This window comes from Acartia tonsa, chromosome 7 (assembly GCF_053477335.1).
Source record: "Acartia tonsa isolate MP-2025a chromosome 7, ASM5347733v1, whole genome shotgun sequence".
NCBI classification, from domain to species: Eukaryota; Metazoa; Arthropoda; class Copepoda; order Calanoida; family Acartiidae; genus Acartia; species Acartia tonsa.
This window is the reverse complement of record NC_137266.1, coordinates 45,153,610-45,172,602: the sequence shown is the minus strand read 5'-3', so window position 1 is coordinate 45,172,602 and position 18,993 is coordinate 45,153,610. Positions and strand designations below refer to the sequence as shown.

Genomic DNA, 18,993 nt, shown 5'->3' with positions numbered 1-18,993 from the left:
TTTACACGATGTTATAAGCCTAGAATTTCTAATAAGAAATTTAATTTAAATTCGACCGACAAAAGGATTTTATTCAAGTTATTTTTAGCCTCACTTTAATGAAAGGTATTATCCTTGTTTATTGAGGATTAAATAAAAAAATTGAATTCCATATATTTTTGTACATATTTTTGATTTATTGATTATTTTATTATTATTATTTGTGTCTTTCAAGTTTTCCTTTTGAGCTCTTTTATTCTATCCATTTCATTCGCTCTCTCTCTCTCTCTCTCTCTGTATCTTTTTATCTCTTTTTAGTAGCGAAGCTACTCTATAAATCACAATGTCCGTCAGTCTGTCCGTCCGTCTGTCAGTCACGAAGTAGGGGAAACGTGATTTTCTCGGTTCCTATTAAAGATAGACAGGTGAAATTTTTGGTTAAGATTCCTATGACATATTCACATCTAGTGTATACATTGGTTTGTCTGTTTGTCTAACTGTCGTTCATGCTTCGAAACACAAAAACTTATTTTATTAAGGTTTCATGATTTTTTTTTTGTTTTTTTTGTATATTTATCTTTATTTTCTTTGTTATGACAACTTAACATCTGCTCTTAAACTAACTTTGTCCCTGTGTTCATTCCATAATTTTAAAGCTTCGCTACTCATGAATTATGTCATCCTTGTTAATGTCTTTATTCCTTTATTATTTAGAGGAGGAGGGAGGAGTTGAATTCTATAACCCATTTTTTATTAAGATTTAAAATGAAAAAGTTTTTGTTTTTTAAATTTAGGGGGGAATGATTTTTTTTATGGGCTATTTATCTTGGGAGGGTGGTGATACCCTCCCCTAAAATAGTTATAGACCTTCACAGGACCTATGAGAAGCTACCCTGTTAAGGAGAAACCGATCGGTTTAGCGGTTAGCGAAATCCTTCGGTACAGACAAACATACTATTACTTTATTATAAGAATTTGTTTTCAGTCATGGAATGAGCTACAATGAGATATTGAGCGGTCACTTCACATCAATGGACATGAACAAGGACGGGTACCTGGACACCACGGAGATGTACAAGTATATCTCTAGAAAAGGTTCTCCCATAGAGCCTCAGTCTAAGGCAGACAAAATAAGGTAAATATTATATTACTGGATATAGATGGATTGATAAAGAAATAGACCAATGGATAGATTATCTAAAGGATATAAGGATGAAGTATCCTAAGCAACTTTACTGTAAGATCCAGGCATACAAATAAAGATATGACTGTCGGACAGTCGGGCGTAAAAATATTACATTAGCTTTGCTTATTAAAACTAAAAGGATAATTATGTATGCACTATACTTAAAGTAATCTGCATACCTTAGATAATTAAATAGATTTATTACACTAGATGGACAATTAAGCCAACTTAGATAGATAATACATTATGAATAGTTCAAATAGATAGATAGATACTACATTATGCACAGTTACAAATAGATAGATAGATAATACATTATAAATAGTTACAATTATTTAGATAGATAGATAATACATTATGCACAGTTACAAATAGATAGATAGATACTACATTGCAGATAGATAGATTGATACATTATGCATAGTTACAAATAGATAGATAGATAGATACAATATGCATAGTTACAGATAGATAGATATACTACATTGTAGATAGATGGATAATACAATATGAATAGTTCAAATAGATAGATAGATAATACACTATGCATAGTTACAAATATATAGATAAATTATGCACAGTTACAGATAGATAGATAGATACACTATGCGTAGTTACAGATAGATAGATAAACTATGCACAGTTACAGATAGATAGATAAATTATGCACCAACTAATTTAAGAAAAGAATACAAGTACAACAGCTTTTAGGATTTATCTTGCTTTCCTTGGGATAAAGGATAAGTTGTTTCTCTGGCATTTTCAATTATATATTACTAGCTGCTTTGCCCCTAGAGGCCTTTAAGAGAGGGATTTAGGTAAATAAAGGGTTATTTTGGTACGTCAAACCAATTTTTGGGGCACTTTCACTTTGGAGAGAGGTGATACCACTACCTAAAATAGTTATAAAAATTTCATGGAAAAATGAGAAGCTTAACTGTAAAGGATCAGCGGTTTGCTAGATCCTAGGCTACACACACAGACAAACTTCTTGTTACTTAGATATAAGGATAAAATTTATACCTATAAAAGTTTATACCTATCGTTCTTCCTAAAACAATGCATACTGAAATAAAGAGACTATAAAGTATAATGATATTAACGCCTTTGTCAGGTTTTAGGCTATTTTACGGAATTCCTAACTAGAATATTAATAAGCAACGTCAGTTTTTGGTTCAATGCATTCGACTCTTCTCTATAATACATCTGATATAACAGAATTGGAAAACATAATTGTAAAAACTTAAAGATAATTTATTTAGCAATACAGTTAAACAACCTTTTAATTGAGTCACTTTTGGCTCAATGTTTTTACATCATAAAGTTGCACCTGTTTTTGGGCCATATAATTTCGGAAAATAACCAGAGGTGGATTCTTTATAAAAAATTTGCCCCACTAATCGCTTAGTTGGGCAAAATTGTTTTCGTGAAAAATCCACCAAAATCACAAAAAAATCTACAAAAATTAAATAAAATCTTATGTTATTAACCCTTCTATGATTTTGTTTAATTTTTGTAGATTTTTAATTTGATTTTGGTGGATTTTTCACGAAAACAATTTTGCCCCACTAAACGATTAGTGGGGCAAATTTTTTTTAAGAATCCACCTCAGTTTGGTTATTCCTTTTTTCCTGGAAATCCAATATATTTTACAGAACAAACATAAAATGTTTTCTAAAGTAACATAATTTGTTCAATTCTAATACTAGCGACTGAGCCACTAGCATCTATTGTTCTGTATACTATTGGTATACCATCTCTAGACTTAATGAGAAATCATTACAATGCAATGGTTAATGAGATCTTAATTTACAAACAAAATAACCCTACAACTAAATTTAGAAGACTTTGTGTGGTAATTTTTTTAATCGAAGTACACTGTTTTTAAATATGACATCAGAGGGGGTTTATCCACCCCCCTGACACTTAAATAACACCCCTCTTGTTATCTATAACACCCCCCCCCCTTAACTTTGGTTTCAAGGGTTTGTCAAAATTTTGGGTGCACTTTGCACACCCCCCAGACAACACCATGTGTACTCCAAATAAACAGACATACAACTTATTACTTTTCGCTCACATTTAAAATAAATTTTCTGAAGTTTGCCAACATTATAAATATGTTGAATGTTATTGTCTCAAGTTCTTGACTTTGTAGTTTGTGGTTGGTATTTTTAAATTGCATTACAAACTTTCAACATTACAAACATGTTGTTTGCCAGTGGAGCTATTCTATAGTTTATGGATATTTGTGATTTAATAACAATCATCCTCTTTTTATTAAATACTAGCGGTTACTTTACTAGAGGCCTCTAAATGGGTTGTGGGGAGTTGACCTTCCCCCCACTTTTAGTTTTTGAGAGAAAAAGTGAAGGGGGTTGAATTTACTGCTAGGGTTGATTTTGAAGGTGGTGGTACCCTTCTCCTAAATACTTTTAGGACCATTGAGATTCTACAGTGTAAAGGAGAATCATATTCAGAGGTTCAGCGTTTAGCTAGTATAGACAGACTCACAGACAGTCGTACTGTTACTTTTATATAATGATTTCCCTTTTCTCATTCTTCATTATCAAAGCCTTATAAAACCTACAGCAAGTGTCAAGGATAATTTTGGATTCGATTCAACCAAATCGTGTTATACTAGAGAGGTTAAAAAATCTGTTGCTCATAACATCAATGATAAGAGATATTCGGTACCTACTAAGTACAAAGTGGCAAAGACTTTAATATCTTAATTCTAAATGGTGGGCTTCACAGCTTTTATTTTAAGTTTAGACATGTTCTAACTCCAATAGGAAGAAAATGATTATTTACAATTTAGAAAATACAAAAATATATTTCCTTCCAGAAATATATTTGTCTAAAGAATTATTATCTACTACTAGTAGAAATAGACATAAAATTGGAAATCAATCAAAACAACCAAAAAACTTTTTATTTCCTTTTAAAAATGTATTTTAAAAGAGGGCTTTTCTGCAAATTAGAGTCCTCATTATGTGAAGTTGTAATATGTTGGCAAAAAAATCATAATTCAGTTGTTAACCTTGTATATTATGCTCCTTGTAAGATTCATGACATTAGAAAAAATTAGAAATGCTATTCCATATCCTATTTCCATGCACAGTTAGGGGACTGCCAACAAAGGAAATCTTATTAAAGGGTTGTTGTCTGCAAAGATTAGATGTTACATTACCAAACTTAGTGACTTAGTAAAAGGAAGTGAATATAGTTATTTTGAAAACTGATGTCATACAATACAAATGACCAATTTTTATAAAGGCTTATAAAAAAGGTCTGACTATAGGATAGAATCTACTGTCAAAGATAAAGCTGCAGAAAAATGGCGACAAAGTAGAAACTGCCAATGAAAATGGGGGGAAATGAAAAAAAGCTTGGTTCTGAGGCATTATATATTGACAAGTAGACAAATTCAATAAAATAACATTTCTTTATTATTTCAGATATTAAGAAGGGAAAACTTACAATTTTAACATTTCTTTATTTTATCTACAACATCACTGGCTTATTAATAAAATATGTTTAACTTCTTTTTGGTGACTTTCAAATATATTTCTAAGTTTGGGTTGCATCTAAACATATTTATACTTTCATAATCAAACAACAAATATGTATAAGATAGAAATGTACTTGTTTAAATGACATTGACCATTGTGGTCTGAGTTGTCTGTCTTTTGGGTTAATTCTAGTTCAATCAAAATTAAAACTGTGTTAAGTAAGCCTTAATTTTTTGTTTGTGATAAACTGCTAAACAAATATACTGATCCATATTTGCATGTTGTTATATTTTCAATGGTATTAGATTGAGGAATGAGAAACTGTCCCAATTTTGTATAACTTTAGCGGAACAAGTTCCAATTACGTCATATTTTTCTTTCCCGAAAAAGGGAGGGGGGGAAGAAAATCTCTTCAAAAGAGATGGGGAAAACCCCCTTTTCTCCCATCTCTTTTTTCTTCCCCCCTTCCCTTTTTTTTCTTTCCCCCTTCTCTTTTTCGGGAAAGAAAAATATGACGTAATTGGAACTTGTTCCACTAAAGTTATACAAAATTGGGACAGTTTCTCATTCCTCTATTAGATTGATCTTCCAGATATAGATCCACATTACTGGATAAAAGTTTGAAAGATGCACTGGAGAATTCATAGAAACTTGATTTGTCAAGGTTTATCATGTGGTTTAGATCAGTCTCTTTCTAAGAAAACTGTCAACTTAAATCAACTGTGTTTTTAGAAAGAAACATTTGTGGGTTTATTTTATGCAGAAAATAAAAATTTGTATTTAAAATATATTTAGTCTGCACGGAATACGTTTTTCTTTTGTATTAAGTAAACATGAATCAGTTATATGAACACTGGTGAAATTAGAAAACAATATTAAAGTTTTTTACCTGGATAATTCTTGCTTGTGTCACTTTTACACTCAGAGCTACAAACAAAGAAAGTTAAATCTGTGATCCTAAAGACTTTGTCTTAAAGTGTCAAAGGCAATCCCCCTAATTGTTAAATCATAATCTTATACCTGACATCCCAAGATAGAAAGTATCATGAAAATTGTTAAATCATAAAGTTACATCGTAATTGAATAGAGTAATATTAACCTGGGGTCACTGACTACATCTTATCCCTCAATTGACACAAGATCAAAAGATTTCTCCCTTACATAATCTCAAATCAAAGAATCCTACTTCCTGGGGGTGACCAACTAACTCTAATCCTGATTTGGACTGGGAACAAAAGGGTTCAACCCTCACATAATCCCCATGGTGCCAATGCCTGCCAAACTTGGTGTTTCTGTAATCCAGCAACATTGGTATTTTAAGTAAGAGCATCATTTGTTTATAACCATCTATTGCAGATCATAAAGTTGTGTCTTAGATGATTGACATAAAATATTAGATGAAAATGCTTTACTAATTCAAAGGTTGTTAGACCAGAAAAAGGACACATTACTTTGCTTTATAAATGTCATTTATCTATATTTTGCAGATAATCGATACATTTTGACATAAATGATGCCTAAATTTGAAACTGTATGTATAGAAAAATGTTCATTTGATATGTACATGACATATTGACTTTACCTCTAAGATACAGACAGCAATTAATAATTCATATGAGATCAATCTCTTCATGGAAATATATCCAATGTCCTTATACTAATATTGGTTACTCTCAGTGTACCAATAAAAAATAAAGTACAAATTATATGGCTTTAAGTTCTTTATGCTAAACTAGCGGCTACGCCCCCTAGAAGTCGACCTCATCCCATTTTAAATTTGAGTTTTAAACGAGTAAAAAAAATATTTTTTTTTGGGGGGGGGTGAAGACACCCTCCCCAAAAATAGTTTAAAACCTTCCCAGGACCTATAAGAAGATTCATTGTAAAGGAGAACAATATCAGATCAGCGGTTAGCGAGATTCTTTAGGACAGACAAAAAACGCTTACTACTTTATATAATAGGATATTCAAAATCTAACAGTCTAAGCTCAAGCATACTTATAATCAATATCCATTTGTCTGGTAACTTACTTTAGGATTAAACCTTAAAAACATCATGAATGTAACATGCTAATCATGGCTACTTGATAATCAGCATACAGTCAACTGCTCCCAAGTTAGCTGTTCTAGGTAACAAAGTTGTGGTTTTGTATGAGCACTGTTCAACTTATCCAACCATTGCAAACTTGAAATGTTTGTCTTTTCTTTCTTCAGCCCAGATTTCATCTTTGCAATGTGAAATCAAAACATGTAAAAACTTTTTAATACAGTTGCAATAAATAAATGCTGATTGAAAATAACATCAACAAATATAACAATCCTAAATATATACCTTAGAGGCTATATTTCAACCAGGTTTTCTTTTAATTTTAAATTGAGTTACATGTGAGCCTCTGGTTTAATATATACTAGCGGCTATGCCCCTAGACTCTATGAGGCTATGTATTTGAAAGCAAAAAAATCGCCTTAAACCACCCCAATTGAAAAATGAAATTACCAAAAACTACTCCAGGACCTATGTGAAGGTTTTCTAAAATGGAGAAACCAAACGGCTGAATGGGTGGTGAGATCTTAAGCTACAAACAAAACACCGTACTTCTTTATATATTAGGATTTTGTCAACCTTTCTAAGTTTGAAAATTTTATAAAATTATTTATTTAGCTTTTACTCAATATTCATGTAAAATCTGCTGAAAAAAATAGGACACTACATCCTTCTTCCTATTTTTCTTTGTGTCAACTTGTGTATTGAATTAATGTGTCTGTTTGCATTGCATTAAAATCTAATCTAACATTTTACTTGGATTTCATTCATGCAGTTTTTCCTATATTTACATAATACATTTTGTTTCAACATTGTATAAAGGAAATTTAAAATTAAAATATTTTTTGCTTCATTCCAAGTATTGGAGTGAAAGTGACCAACATATATTAAAATCAACATGTGCCATCCCAACAAATGATTTGTAACCCCTGACCCTTGGTTAAGTTAGGTTGGGTTAGGTTAAGAAGTATTCCTTATTTTTTTATGTAACAAGGTCTTTCAAGCAAATATATAGTTTTATGGAGCGTATTTTTTATTTCTCATTCTAATAACATACTCTACCGGCCAATAATTGAACTAAATTCTTATTCAGGGAACTGTGCCTTGACGCCTTAGTAGAGGAGGGAGATGTGAACATGGACTGGCGGTTAGGGTTCCAAGAGTACAAAGAAATACTTCAGAGTGAATATGAACCATCTATACAAGGTCAGTTGTTAAGCCACAGCCTTTTGTTGTTAGGTTTTTATCCAGTAGCGTGCCAGATTTGCCAGACGGCTGCGTAAAGCTCATCCAAAAGTTTTAACAATTCTCACGATTTTTATACTCCCTTTAACCAAAATCGGGGTGCATTATAGACAACACGAGATGTGTTATTTAAGTGTCAGTGTGGTGGTTCAACCCCCTACGCTTCCACCCCCATATAAAATCAACATGCTCAAAAGTATTTTTTTCACTCCTTCCTAAATTTAATTTCAATGGGTGTGACATTGACACAATACAATCTGTCCCGATTTTGTATTACTTTTGCGGAACATGATTGCAGTTATGTCATATTTTTCTTTCCCGAAAAAGGGAAGGGGGAAAGAAAAAAGGGAAGGGGGGAAGAAAAAAGAGATGAGAGAAAAGGGGGTTTTCCCCATCTCTTTTGAAGAGATTTTCTTCCCCCCTTCCCTTTTTCGGGAAAGAAAAATATGACGTAACTGCAATCTTGTTCCGCAAAAGTAATACAAAATCGGGACAGATTGTATTGTGTCTGTGACATTTTACAAACCCTCTTTTGCTGGTTTAAACTCGAAATTAGTAAAGCCTACCTTACCCTTTCGATCTCCCCCCCCCCCTCAAGTCCGCCTGACAAAACCCTGTGCACGCCCCTAGGTAGACTGCTAAACAATTTCAAAATGTTAGTAGATATTGATATAAAGATATAGATGGATAGAAAAGCGAAACTCATAGATAGATATATGATATTAGAAAATAGATAAACGATATTGAAAAGTAGATAGTTAAATATGTGATATTGAAAAATAGATAGATTGATGATTGATATTGAAAGATAGATAGATAGATAAGTGATATTGAAAGATATAGAATGATTTTGTGATGATAAAAAGATTTATCTCTTGAAGTGAAGAATTGAAAAGACGGATTTAGAAACATTTTCTTTCCAAAGTCAGTAATGCCATAAAAATACTAATTCCCCCCCCCCCCCCAAATCTTTCGGTTTAAAAAAGTACTAATTCTATAGAAATGTCAAAATGCCATATACTCAACATAAATAACCTTTTTGCAAAAACAACAAGTCAATTTAAGTCAACCATTGTCACTTTTATTTAATGCGACGTTGTCCACAAAAGAATGGGTTCGACCAATGTATTAATGTATGCTTTAAAAAATATCATATATATATTTCAGTGACATAAATTAACCAATAAAATTTTTGACATTTTTCTAATATGAAAAATAACCTTATTTTAATTTTTCACAAAGTTAAATTTTTTTATTTGTTGCTTTATAATAAGATAACCCTCCCACTCTTTCGAAAATAGCCTAAAACATTATACATGCTATATCTAGATTACCCGTCTGACCCAGTTTTTTGTCAAATCTAAAAAGGAACATTTCTAGGAGACGAAAGAATTGTTTACTTTTGACGTAAGCTGAGGTAGAATCTTAAAAAAAAATTAGGCTCGCCACTCGCTGGTGAGGCAAGCTTATTTTTGTGTAAAATCATTTCAAAAATCTACAAAAATTGAACAAAATATTACGTTAATAACCCTTTTATAGTTTAATTTAATTTTTGTAGATTTTTTTATGCGATTTTGGAGGATTTTTCACCAAAATAATTTTGACGCACCAGCAAGTAGCGAGCCTAATTTTTTTAAAAAAAGAATTCAGGTGAGGGGGAGGGTTGTTATGGTCCAATTTAGATACAGAGGAATATTCTGATTTATCCTCCCCTAATCTTTTAACCTAGCTTTGAGCTAGATAAAAAAAAAACTTTTCCCAAAAGTTTTTTTTCTCACTTTTTAACCTTTATACATTCTTGAAAAAAGCAATATCTTTTTTAATATTATCCTATGATATAAAGTAATAAGGTTTTTATTTGAAGCAATAGAACTCTAGACTTAGGTTTATAATTTTTATTTTTTATTTTATTATACTATTAAACAAGGGGCGTGCAAAGCACTATGTCTATGAAAGGGGGGAGGTGGGCGTTTTAAGGGGAGGGGTTACTTACTTTTGGGTATCCCAATCAATTTTCTCCCATTCCTGAACCCCTTCCTACCCCCCCCGCCCCCCTTTCTTCACCAAATGGATGACGGGTAAATAAAATCTGAAATATAAATGACGCAAGTGAGTACAAAATATATACGCATATTTTGGTCAATTTTGGTGTTTTTTTAAAAATGCTAAATATAATGATAACTATTAAAACAATTTTTAAGTATAACTTTTATCTTATTAGGATAACAATTAAAAAAGAAAAATATTTTTACTATATGCAATTCGTGTTCAAACACCTAATTGAAAAAAATAATGCAAGATATAGCTTTTATTTTAAGATAGACGAGGGGCAACGCCCCCAAGAAGCCTTTAGGTATTATTAAAGTGGGAGGGGGATAAGTCAACCGCCTTTCTACTTTTTAATTTGAGTTTTAATAAAAAAATTATAAAAAAATTTTAGGTAGGGGATTTGAAATTGGCGCATTTGTATAAACACCAGTTAATGCACAAAAATAACGGGGGGGAACAAAACAAGTTTTAAAAAATCCGAGATTTCGAACTACTGTCATCACCAAATGATTCAAAAAAATTGAGAAAAAAAAATAAAACATTAATATATTTAGATAATAAATGGATGGATGGACTGAAAAATAGATAGATAAGACATATTTGATAAGGGTTAAGCTAATTTAGTATATTTGTGTGTTTAAATCAACGAATAATTTAGAAACAAAACCAGAACAAATTTACAAATATGATAAATACTCCTATTTATTCATTACTCATAAAATAATCAAGTGTATCAAAATAACAATTAATATAGGTTAGGTTAGGTTAAGTTGGTTTTGACAGAGTGTATTCTTATTTAAAACATCCCATGTCCAAACCCTTTCAATGAAGGCTTTACCCTGAAGGGATAATTTAAGAAAAAAAATAACCTACTCTTAAACAATAAACATAACTTTTTGGATAAGTTGTTAACACATAATTTGAACCGAAAAAAAAGACCTTAAGATAATTTTTAGTGATATGATAGTCAATATGCAAAGTTAGTCTGCATAAATGCGCATAAATGACTTATTTTTAACATGCCTTCTTGAGCTAGGCGCTACATGATTATCATTGGATCTTTGTTATTTCAAATATTTGTAGGCCTTCTTTTGTCAGTTAAAAAGATGTGCGTTTAGCTTCAAGCAGCCTTTAATGTTCTTAGTTTTTGTTGTTCAAATGTTCGATTCCAGGAACATTTTTACCGTGAACTTCACCAGCTCCTATTAAATCACATTAAGATGTAATTTTGTGTTATACTTTGCAAAGGCCAAAATTAGCTACCAATATAGCTATCTATTGATGGATAAAGTTGAAATTTCTAGTTTTCCCCCTTTCAAAACGTGTATGTATTACAGCAAATTGATCTTATTAGCAAAATTGGTTGTTCGTATTTTTCTTATCATATCAAATGTCAAGCTAAACAAATGGTGGAGCTTGACAGACAAAAATAAAGTGATAAACCCTAGTTATAGAGTAGCTGTGGTATAAAAATATGTTTTTTGATACAATTCCACTTAAAATTTTAAATTTTTGTATTTAAAATATTTTGAACTTAGGGGTGGGAGGGTTAAACTATACAAATGAATATAAAATATACGTGGATTATATATCAGGGGAAAATTTAGCTTGCAAACATGAAATTCATTTATTGGTCAGTTCCTTTATCCAGTAGGAGGGGAGGGTACACGGTATAAAGGGGTTGGGTAGGGCCGCTACAAGTTTTACTTTATTAGAAAACATGAAAATCTAGTGTAAGATCCAAATAATAATATGTAAACACCGTAAATTGTAAATTTTTTATACTGTTTTGAAAGAACATAATTGACTCTACCTGAGATTAACCTGACCTAATTTATATATAATATACAATATTTATTAGGGTGGGTCGATTTTGGACATTTTTTTTCTGAGGCCAAAGCGGGGATCTGCACTCAATTTATATAGATATAATACACCTCTGGGTGATTTAAAATTTATCCTAAGTCTTAAAACCGCTGACGACCAGACATTCAATTGTATAGCTATTTGTAAATGGAAGTCAAAAATTTATTGAATCAGAACTATGGCTTCATGGTGCTCCCTGGAAATGCCTTGAGGAGCTGAGTCAGGAACTTTTGTCCGTTTCAAAAAATCTCGTTCCTAGCCTGAGAAAATCTAAAAAACCTCTACAAATTGGACAATTCTCAATAAACCTTAAAAAATTTTGGTTTTTTAGTGATTTCTAAGGCTAGGAACGAGATATTTTGAAACGGACAAAAGTTCCTGATTCAGCTCCTCAAGGCCTTTCCAGGGAGCACCATGAAGCAATAGTTCTGATTTAAAAAAATTTTTGAATGTCGTCTTTGCATACTAATAAGTAATGAATTATATTTTTAAGTGGTCGTGTTCTAAAGCTCAATTTTTTAAAATTCTTTTTCGGTCAGAAATGTTTTTAAGGTTAATTTTATCTGTTGCATATCCCCGCTTTGTCTAATTCCGATATGAACCCACCCTAATATTTATATATATTTTATATATGATTAACTTGTAATATACAGTTCACATATATAGTTTCATTTGGGCTGTAATCAAGGAACTTGGACAAAGTAGCCTCGGAAAAAGTAGCCTCTAGGACAAAGTAGCTTCGGGACATTTACTTAAGAAAAGTAGCTTCCCAAGAAAAATACATAGGTGGTTTAGAATTTCGTGGATTTTACAAAAATTGGTTGGTAGATTTTTACAATTTTTAATATTGTTTCCAATTTAAAATATTGTTTTTACAATTTTTAATTTTTTTTTTTACAATGTTTAGGTTAGGTCGAGCGCCGAGTGCTGCGGCCATGACCTTTATTAACACTTTCATTAGAAAGCTACTTTTCTTAAGTAAATGTCCCGAGGCTACTTTGTCTTAGAGGCTACTTTGTCCAGAGGCTACTTTGTCCTAGGCTACTTTGTCCGAGATCCGTAATTAAATGTTACCAGAACATTCATGTAAAGTGATGTAACCGAAAATCTAATTCTAATATTGTAGGGCACTAAGATCAAATTGGTTTAAATATGCTTATGTTACATAAATTGTAATACCAAAATATCTGGTATATTTATAAAAAATGTAACTAAGAAATAGGTCTAAAGTCTTGAAGCTTTCGATGCAGAGAATTTCTTAAATATTTTATAGATACCTAAATATTGTTTTGCTTATTTATTGCCTCCATTAAGTTTAAAATTTCCCACCACCCGTATATAAAAATATTAGTAGATATGGCAATTAGACAACTTTAATTTTAGCAAACTATCATTAATTCACAAAAATATTGAAAAGGAATAGAAAGTTTAGCTATACCTAAATCTAAATTTTGACAAAAACGCATCTATTCTACTTCTGTTGTTAATATTTTGCATTTTGCAGTTTTACAACAAAAAAATTGGTTGTATGATTGACTTCAACATCATAATATAGGTAAAAATTATATATAATTATGACAAGAATACAAATACTATCGATCATAAGGTTATCAACATGACGGTCCTAAACTTGTGTCGTCACCAATGTAGAAGAAACATAAATGAGTTATGTATTAAATTTAAAAATTACAAAATTAAATAAGAATGACAATATCCAAAGACGGCAACTAAAGGTATAAACAAATATTAAACTAAACATTGGCATTAAAGCTGTATAGAAAAATATCTTTTTTAGAAATCTTAACATAAATTAAGAACTGTTATAAGCGCCAAGTGTCCGTTACTGACATAAGGACAAAACCTGGTTAAACAAAACTTTGTATTTAAATATATATATTGTCATAATAAGGAGTAGGGTTTTTTCTTTGCCCATTAAGATCGTGATAATCACTGAATTGATTGATTTTTCCGTTTAAAAGCAAAACCAAATAGGTCAAAATATGATATTAGGCTATTTTTTTCTTCTAAATTAAAGTCTTATAATGGTTTTAAGCCGTCGATACCAGAAAGAATTTAATGAAACATTTTCGAACACCAACATTATTAGTTGTCAAATGTTGAATATTTGTCCCTATATACAATAAGCTTTAATCTCTTAAAGTCCATTGAACTTCTGTATACTTTCCCAAATAGACGTATTGGAATAGATGTATTTACATCAGAGACTTACATAGGGTGGGGTGTTGACACTTATTGAGGAAAACACTAGGGTAATTGTACACCTTAACTTTTCAAAACTCCTAGCGGGATGTTACCCCATTTCAAATGGATTCTTCACTTACAAGTTACAACCCCAAACTTTTAACGATTCCTATTTACGCTCTTTTTGCAGTAATTGGATATCTGTCAAATAGTAGGATGTAGTTGTTTTGTCTAAATAGATTTAGCTTATCTTCATTTTGTTTCTTTAAGAATTTTGAATTTTTGACATAGCCCAAATTGTGTCAAAAATGATCCATGTGACGCCATAAAAATAAGGAAGGTGAGAGGAGAAGTGGGAAAGAAAACCCCTAAAAAAGAGATGGATAATCCCTCATATTTATGACGTCACATGGATGATTTTTGACACAATTTTGGCTTTGTCAAATTTTTAGCTTTCAATTTTCTATATCTGTTCAAAAAAAGACAGTAATCTTTTTCTTCTTTTGAAACTGATACATAAAAGACATTGGAAATTAGGATTTAGTATTAAAACCATTTTTTTAAACCAAAGCATTGCCATCGTTTATCATGACATTAAGAGATATAAGTTTTCCGGAATTTTAATGTAGGGAGTAGATTTGAAATCTGCATCAAATTTTAAGGATTTTTTATAAAATTCGTTTTTTGTATAATTCTTTATCTAAAAGCGAAAATACATTTTAAGTTAATTAATTTTGACCAATAGGATAGGTGGATTTTAAACTACCTGCGCTCTAATTGGTTGAATGATGTACGACATCCAATCAGAGCGCAGATTTTTTAAATCCACCAATCACAGATGCCAAAATTAATTAACTTAATTTGTAATTCCGCTTTTAGATAAAGAATTATACAAAAAACGAATTTTATAAAAAATCCTTAAAACTTGATGCAGATTTCAAATCTACTCCCTACATTACAATTCCGGAAAACTTATATCTCTTATCATGACATGGCGTACTTAAGAACGTCCCTCTTTTCATTACCTTTATTTGTTCCCTCTTCTAGTATATTTCATCAAACATTTTGCAAAAGTCAAACTGACTTAAATTACTTCGGAATAGATTAGGTTTGTTTGAAATAGGGTGTATCGAACTTGGAGAGGGGGAATTATTATGAAAAAAATTAGAAAGATTAAAATTGACGTAATCTTTATAATTCAAATTTTTATCTGTATTTGTACGTAAATCTCTCTTTGTTTACCTATCTATCTATCATCAATTTTTTTATACATCTATCTATGTATCCATCCATCTTTCTATCTTTTTTATATCTAATTCGGTATCCATCTATAGATCTGTATATCTGTTTAGTTTGTAAGATGAACAATAAGATGTACAATGATGGAGCCGAAACTACCTTAGAATGCAATGGATGGTAAGTCTATCTATCCATCTATCTATTCATCTATCTATCCATCTATCCAAAGATGGAGCCGAAACTACCTTAGGATGCAATAAATGGTAATTGTATTTATCTCTCTATCAACCTACTACTTATTCATCTATCTATCCTTCTATCCAACAGTGGAGCCGAAACTAAATTATTTCTCACATTTGTACGATTATCATGACAATATAAAGTAGTAATGTTTTTTTGTCTTAAACTAGAGGTATCCTAGTCTAAATGCATTGTAATTTTCAGGGAAGATTTATAAATGTCTCGTGGTTGTTTAAGACTATTTCCCTGATCTCTTCCACCTTCCTGAGAGGAAAGAGGCGCACTAACCAGTAAACTATTTTTATACTTCTGTCCATAGTTATCAACATCTATATATCTATCTATCTATCCATCTATCTAACAATCTATCTATATGTCTAGTTTATGTGCATGTGGAAAATGAGTGTGTACCTCTAACAAATGCTCCCAAGGAGCTATCAGAATATCTATACATCCCACTATCTATTTATCCAATTATCTCTCTATGTATCTATCTATCTGTCTAGTGTATGTGCATGTTGAAAATGGGTGTGTACCTCCAACAAATGCTCCTAAGATTTTATCTATCTATATAACAATCTATCTATCTATCTAGTGTTTGTGCATGTGGAAAATGGGTGTGTACCTCGAACAAATGCTCCCAAGGATATTCAGATGTCTTCACCAACAAATTGGAACAGGAAAAGATGATTGAATTAATTATTAGTTTTCACTAAAGGATAACAACATCTAAATAAGATAATAAAATAATGATTAAATCTTGAAGGCAAATTTACCAAAAGAAATTAGTGGTGTGTGTTATAGAATAGTAGTTTATGGTCAGTTCAATCATCATATCATCTTAAGAATTCCAGAATGCTTTTTCAGCCATGTACATATATAACATTTCCTAATACACATAAATTCCGCAAAAGCGTTGAAATGATGATAGACAGATTGACAGACATACAAACATATAGAGTATTAGAGAAGTAGCTTCAAGGTCAAGTAAATATTATTATTCTTTTTCCAAGTTATCAGTATCTATAATTCCAAAAGCAAGCAGATTGTCAAAAATATGGACAAAGTGAGTTATAATGCTTCAAGAAGTATATTCTCAAATTTTAATTATCATCTTTGACCATGAAGGACCTTGAGGATGACCTAGAGGATGAGGATCTACTTGAGGATGAGGAGGAGAATGACAGCGACTATGATGACGAGTCTGAAGATGATGAGACCAACACAGAGGATCCAGACTATTCAGATCCAGAGGATGACCCCGATGTTCAAGATATTAACTGGTTTTAAAACCGATTAACTAATTTTGATCGACCTAACTGGGTTTACCTTGTGTTGATTGGTTTCATTTTGTTAAAAAAGGCTTTTGACTGGTGAATATTTTGATTTTTGGAAAGTAAAAAGTTAGAATAAAATTTTCAAAATTATATTTTAGACATTAACTGGTTTAAAACTCTTTTGACTTGTCAAAAATTGCCATAGATAATTAATTTTAGGAAAAATGTTTTTTTTTAATTTCTTTTTCTTTGTTAACTGGAAAAATCAAAGGTTAATACACAAAAACTTGTTTTGCAACTAGTCAAAATTATTTTTAGAACTGATCACTAAAGGATTGATCACTGCTTAGTATTTTCTTTATAAAATTTTGGTCTAAAGTGAAGAATTGTGTTTCCATTTAAGGAAACTGACAAAAAAATACTAAAAAAGGGAACAAAAAAGCCTGTACACACATATATATTTTAACTATTCTTGCCTATCTATCTATCCATATCATTGTATTGGGCAGGGACAAACTTTTTGAAAATCAAATAGTTTGACAGAGCAGATATTATATTTTGTTCTACTGTTTGTTTATCAGAAAACTTGTACCTATCCCTTATTATAACAATCAATAATTATAAAAATTTACATGTATTGAGTGTTTTTTTAAATAAAACATGTAAGATAAATAATAATTAATATAGACTTTTAGTCTATGTTATTTTGTTTTTTCTTATAATAAAGGATCACATTTTGTAATATTTAATTTTTCTTTATTATTGCTCAATAAAGTTTAAAAGCTTGATAAAACCTACTCTTTTTAAGTTGAAAAATGTACAAAAAAATAGGTATCATTGTTGGTCTTCAAATTATTGTAATAAAGTAATGCTATGCATCTGAAAATGCACACAAGTAAAAAGTCAGCAAAATTCATAAAAGTCTGAAAAATTGCATTTTTAGGCTTTTTGTTTTGGTAAAATATTTATAAAATGTTATTGATTTAATATTGTCTCAAGGAAAGTAAGAATTATAAAGATAATAAATATTAAAACAGGGCAAACCATTAGAAAATAGTCATTTTATAGGATAATAAGAAATGTACATTTTGAATTATTAGGCTACATAAAAATGGCCATATATTTTTATTCAAGCTGGCGTTTTCATTACTATTGAAACCATACTTAAATATTTGTCTGTCCTGTTCTAATATTTGTTCTTCAAAATTGCTTGACTTTATCTGTTGAGTATAAATGCAAAATTTAAAATATGCCAATAATTTTATAATTATTTTATAAGCATTTTCCAATAATTTAGGTCATAAAGGGTGACTGGAAAAAAATTTGAAAAAAGATAAAAAGTTATTTTTACATTATTTTTTGTCAAGAATAATAATACAAAGTTTTAAAATTGAATAAAATGTTATTTTACATTTTTTATGTTAAGAATAGGTACAGATTAAAGATTTAATGTTAATTATAAAAACAACAAAAAAAGTAGAATATTTTGTGTTAAGAAATCAGGTTTTTTTGCATTCACCCTTTATTATTATGTAAATTATTATTATCTGTATGTAATTTGTTTACAATTTTAGTTGGAATTTTATAAAATATTTAGGTACACCTATCTCTAAATATGTGTACCTTTCTCTGAAATAGGTATTCATATCTACATGTAGGCCAACCTGTCTAAATAAGCAGGTATGCCTGACTTTTATGTTATTCCACCTAATACAGTTATGCATTAAGTTTGCTCATATAAATTACTGATAGGAGTATAAAAATTCTGAAAAACAAAGCTAACAAGAATAAATAATATGCATGAATTTTTGTTCATTAATAAAGATTAAAGATAAACAGGAAAGATTGTTTAAATTAAGAAAAAAAATCTTTTTAATAGAAACCTCCCAAAATTTTTGTAAAATGAACTTAGGAATTTCAATTTAAAGCAATAGATTTTTTTTTCATTATTTTTATTCCTATTATTTTTATTTAGGAAAACAACAATAAGGACATGGATGGAAAATTTATCTTCCCCCTATTATTTCAAACATTTTGTCTTTGATGAATTGAGGGGGAAGGTTTATTTATCTTTCATTAACCCATCAGATATGTAATGTAAAAACTAACAATATTATCACATGTTAAAAAATTGTAAAAAATATATTAATT

At 30.4% G+C, this 18,993-nt stretch overlaps 1 protein-coding gene across 1 annotated transcript in view; it reads left to right on the top strand.

The window, feature by feature from the left end:
• LOC145323841 (follistatin-related protein 1-like) overlaps positions 1-17,369 on the top strand; it is a 56,552-nt gene extending 39,183 nt beyond the window's left edge. Inside the window, exons 7-11 of the mRNA XM_080166411.1 lie at positions 965-1,114; positions 7,818-7,930; positions 15,439-15,502; positions 16,161-16,247; positions 16,696-17,369. Coding sequence (XP_080022537.1) covers positions 965-1,114; positions 7,818-7,930; positions 15,439-15,502; positions 16,161-16,247; positions 16,696-16,855 — 574 coding nt within the window. The 3' untranslated portion in view covers positions 16,856-17,369. The remainder of the gene's footprint in view (positions 1-964; positions 1,115-7,817; positions 7,931-15,438; positions 15,503-16,160; positions 16,248-16,695) is intronic.
• Positions 17,370-18,993: the final 1,624 nt, after the last annotated feature.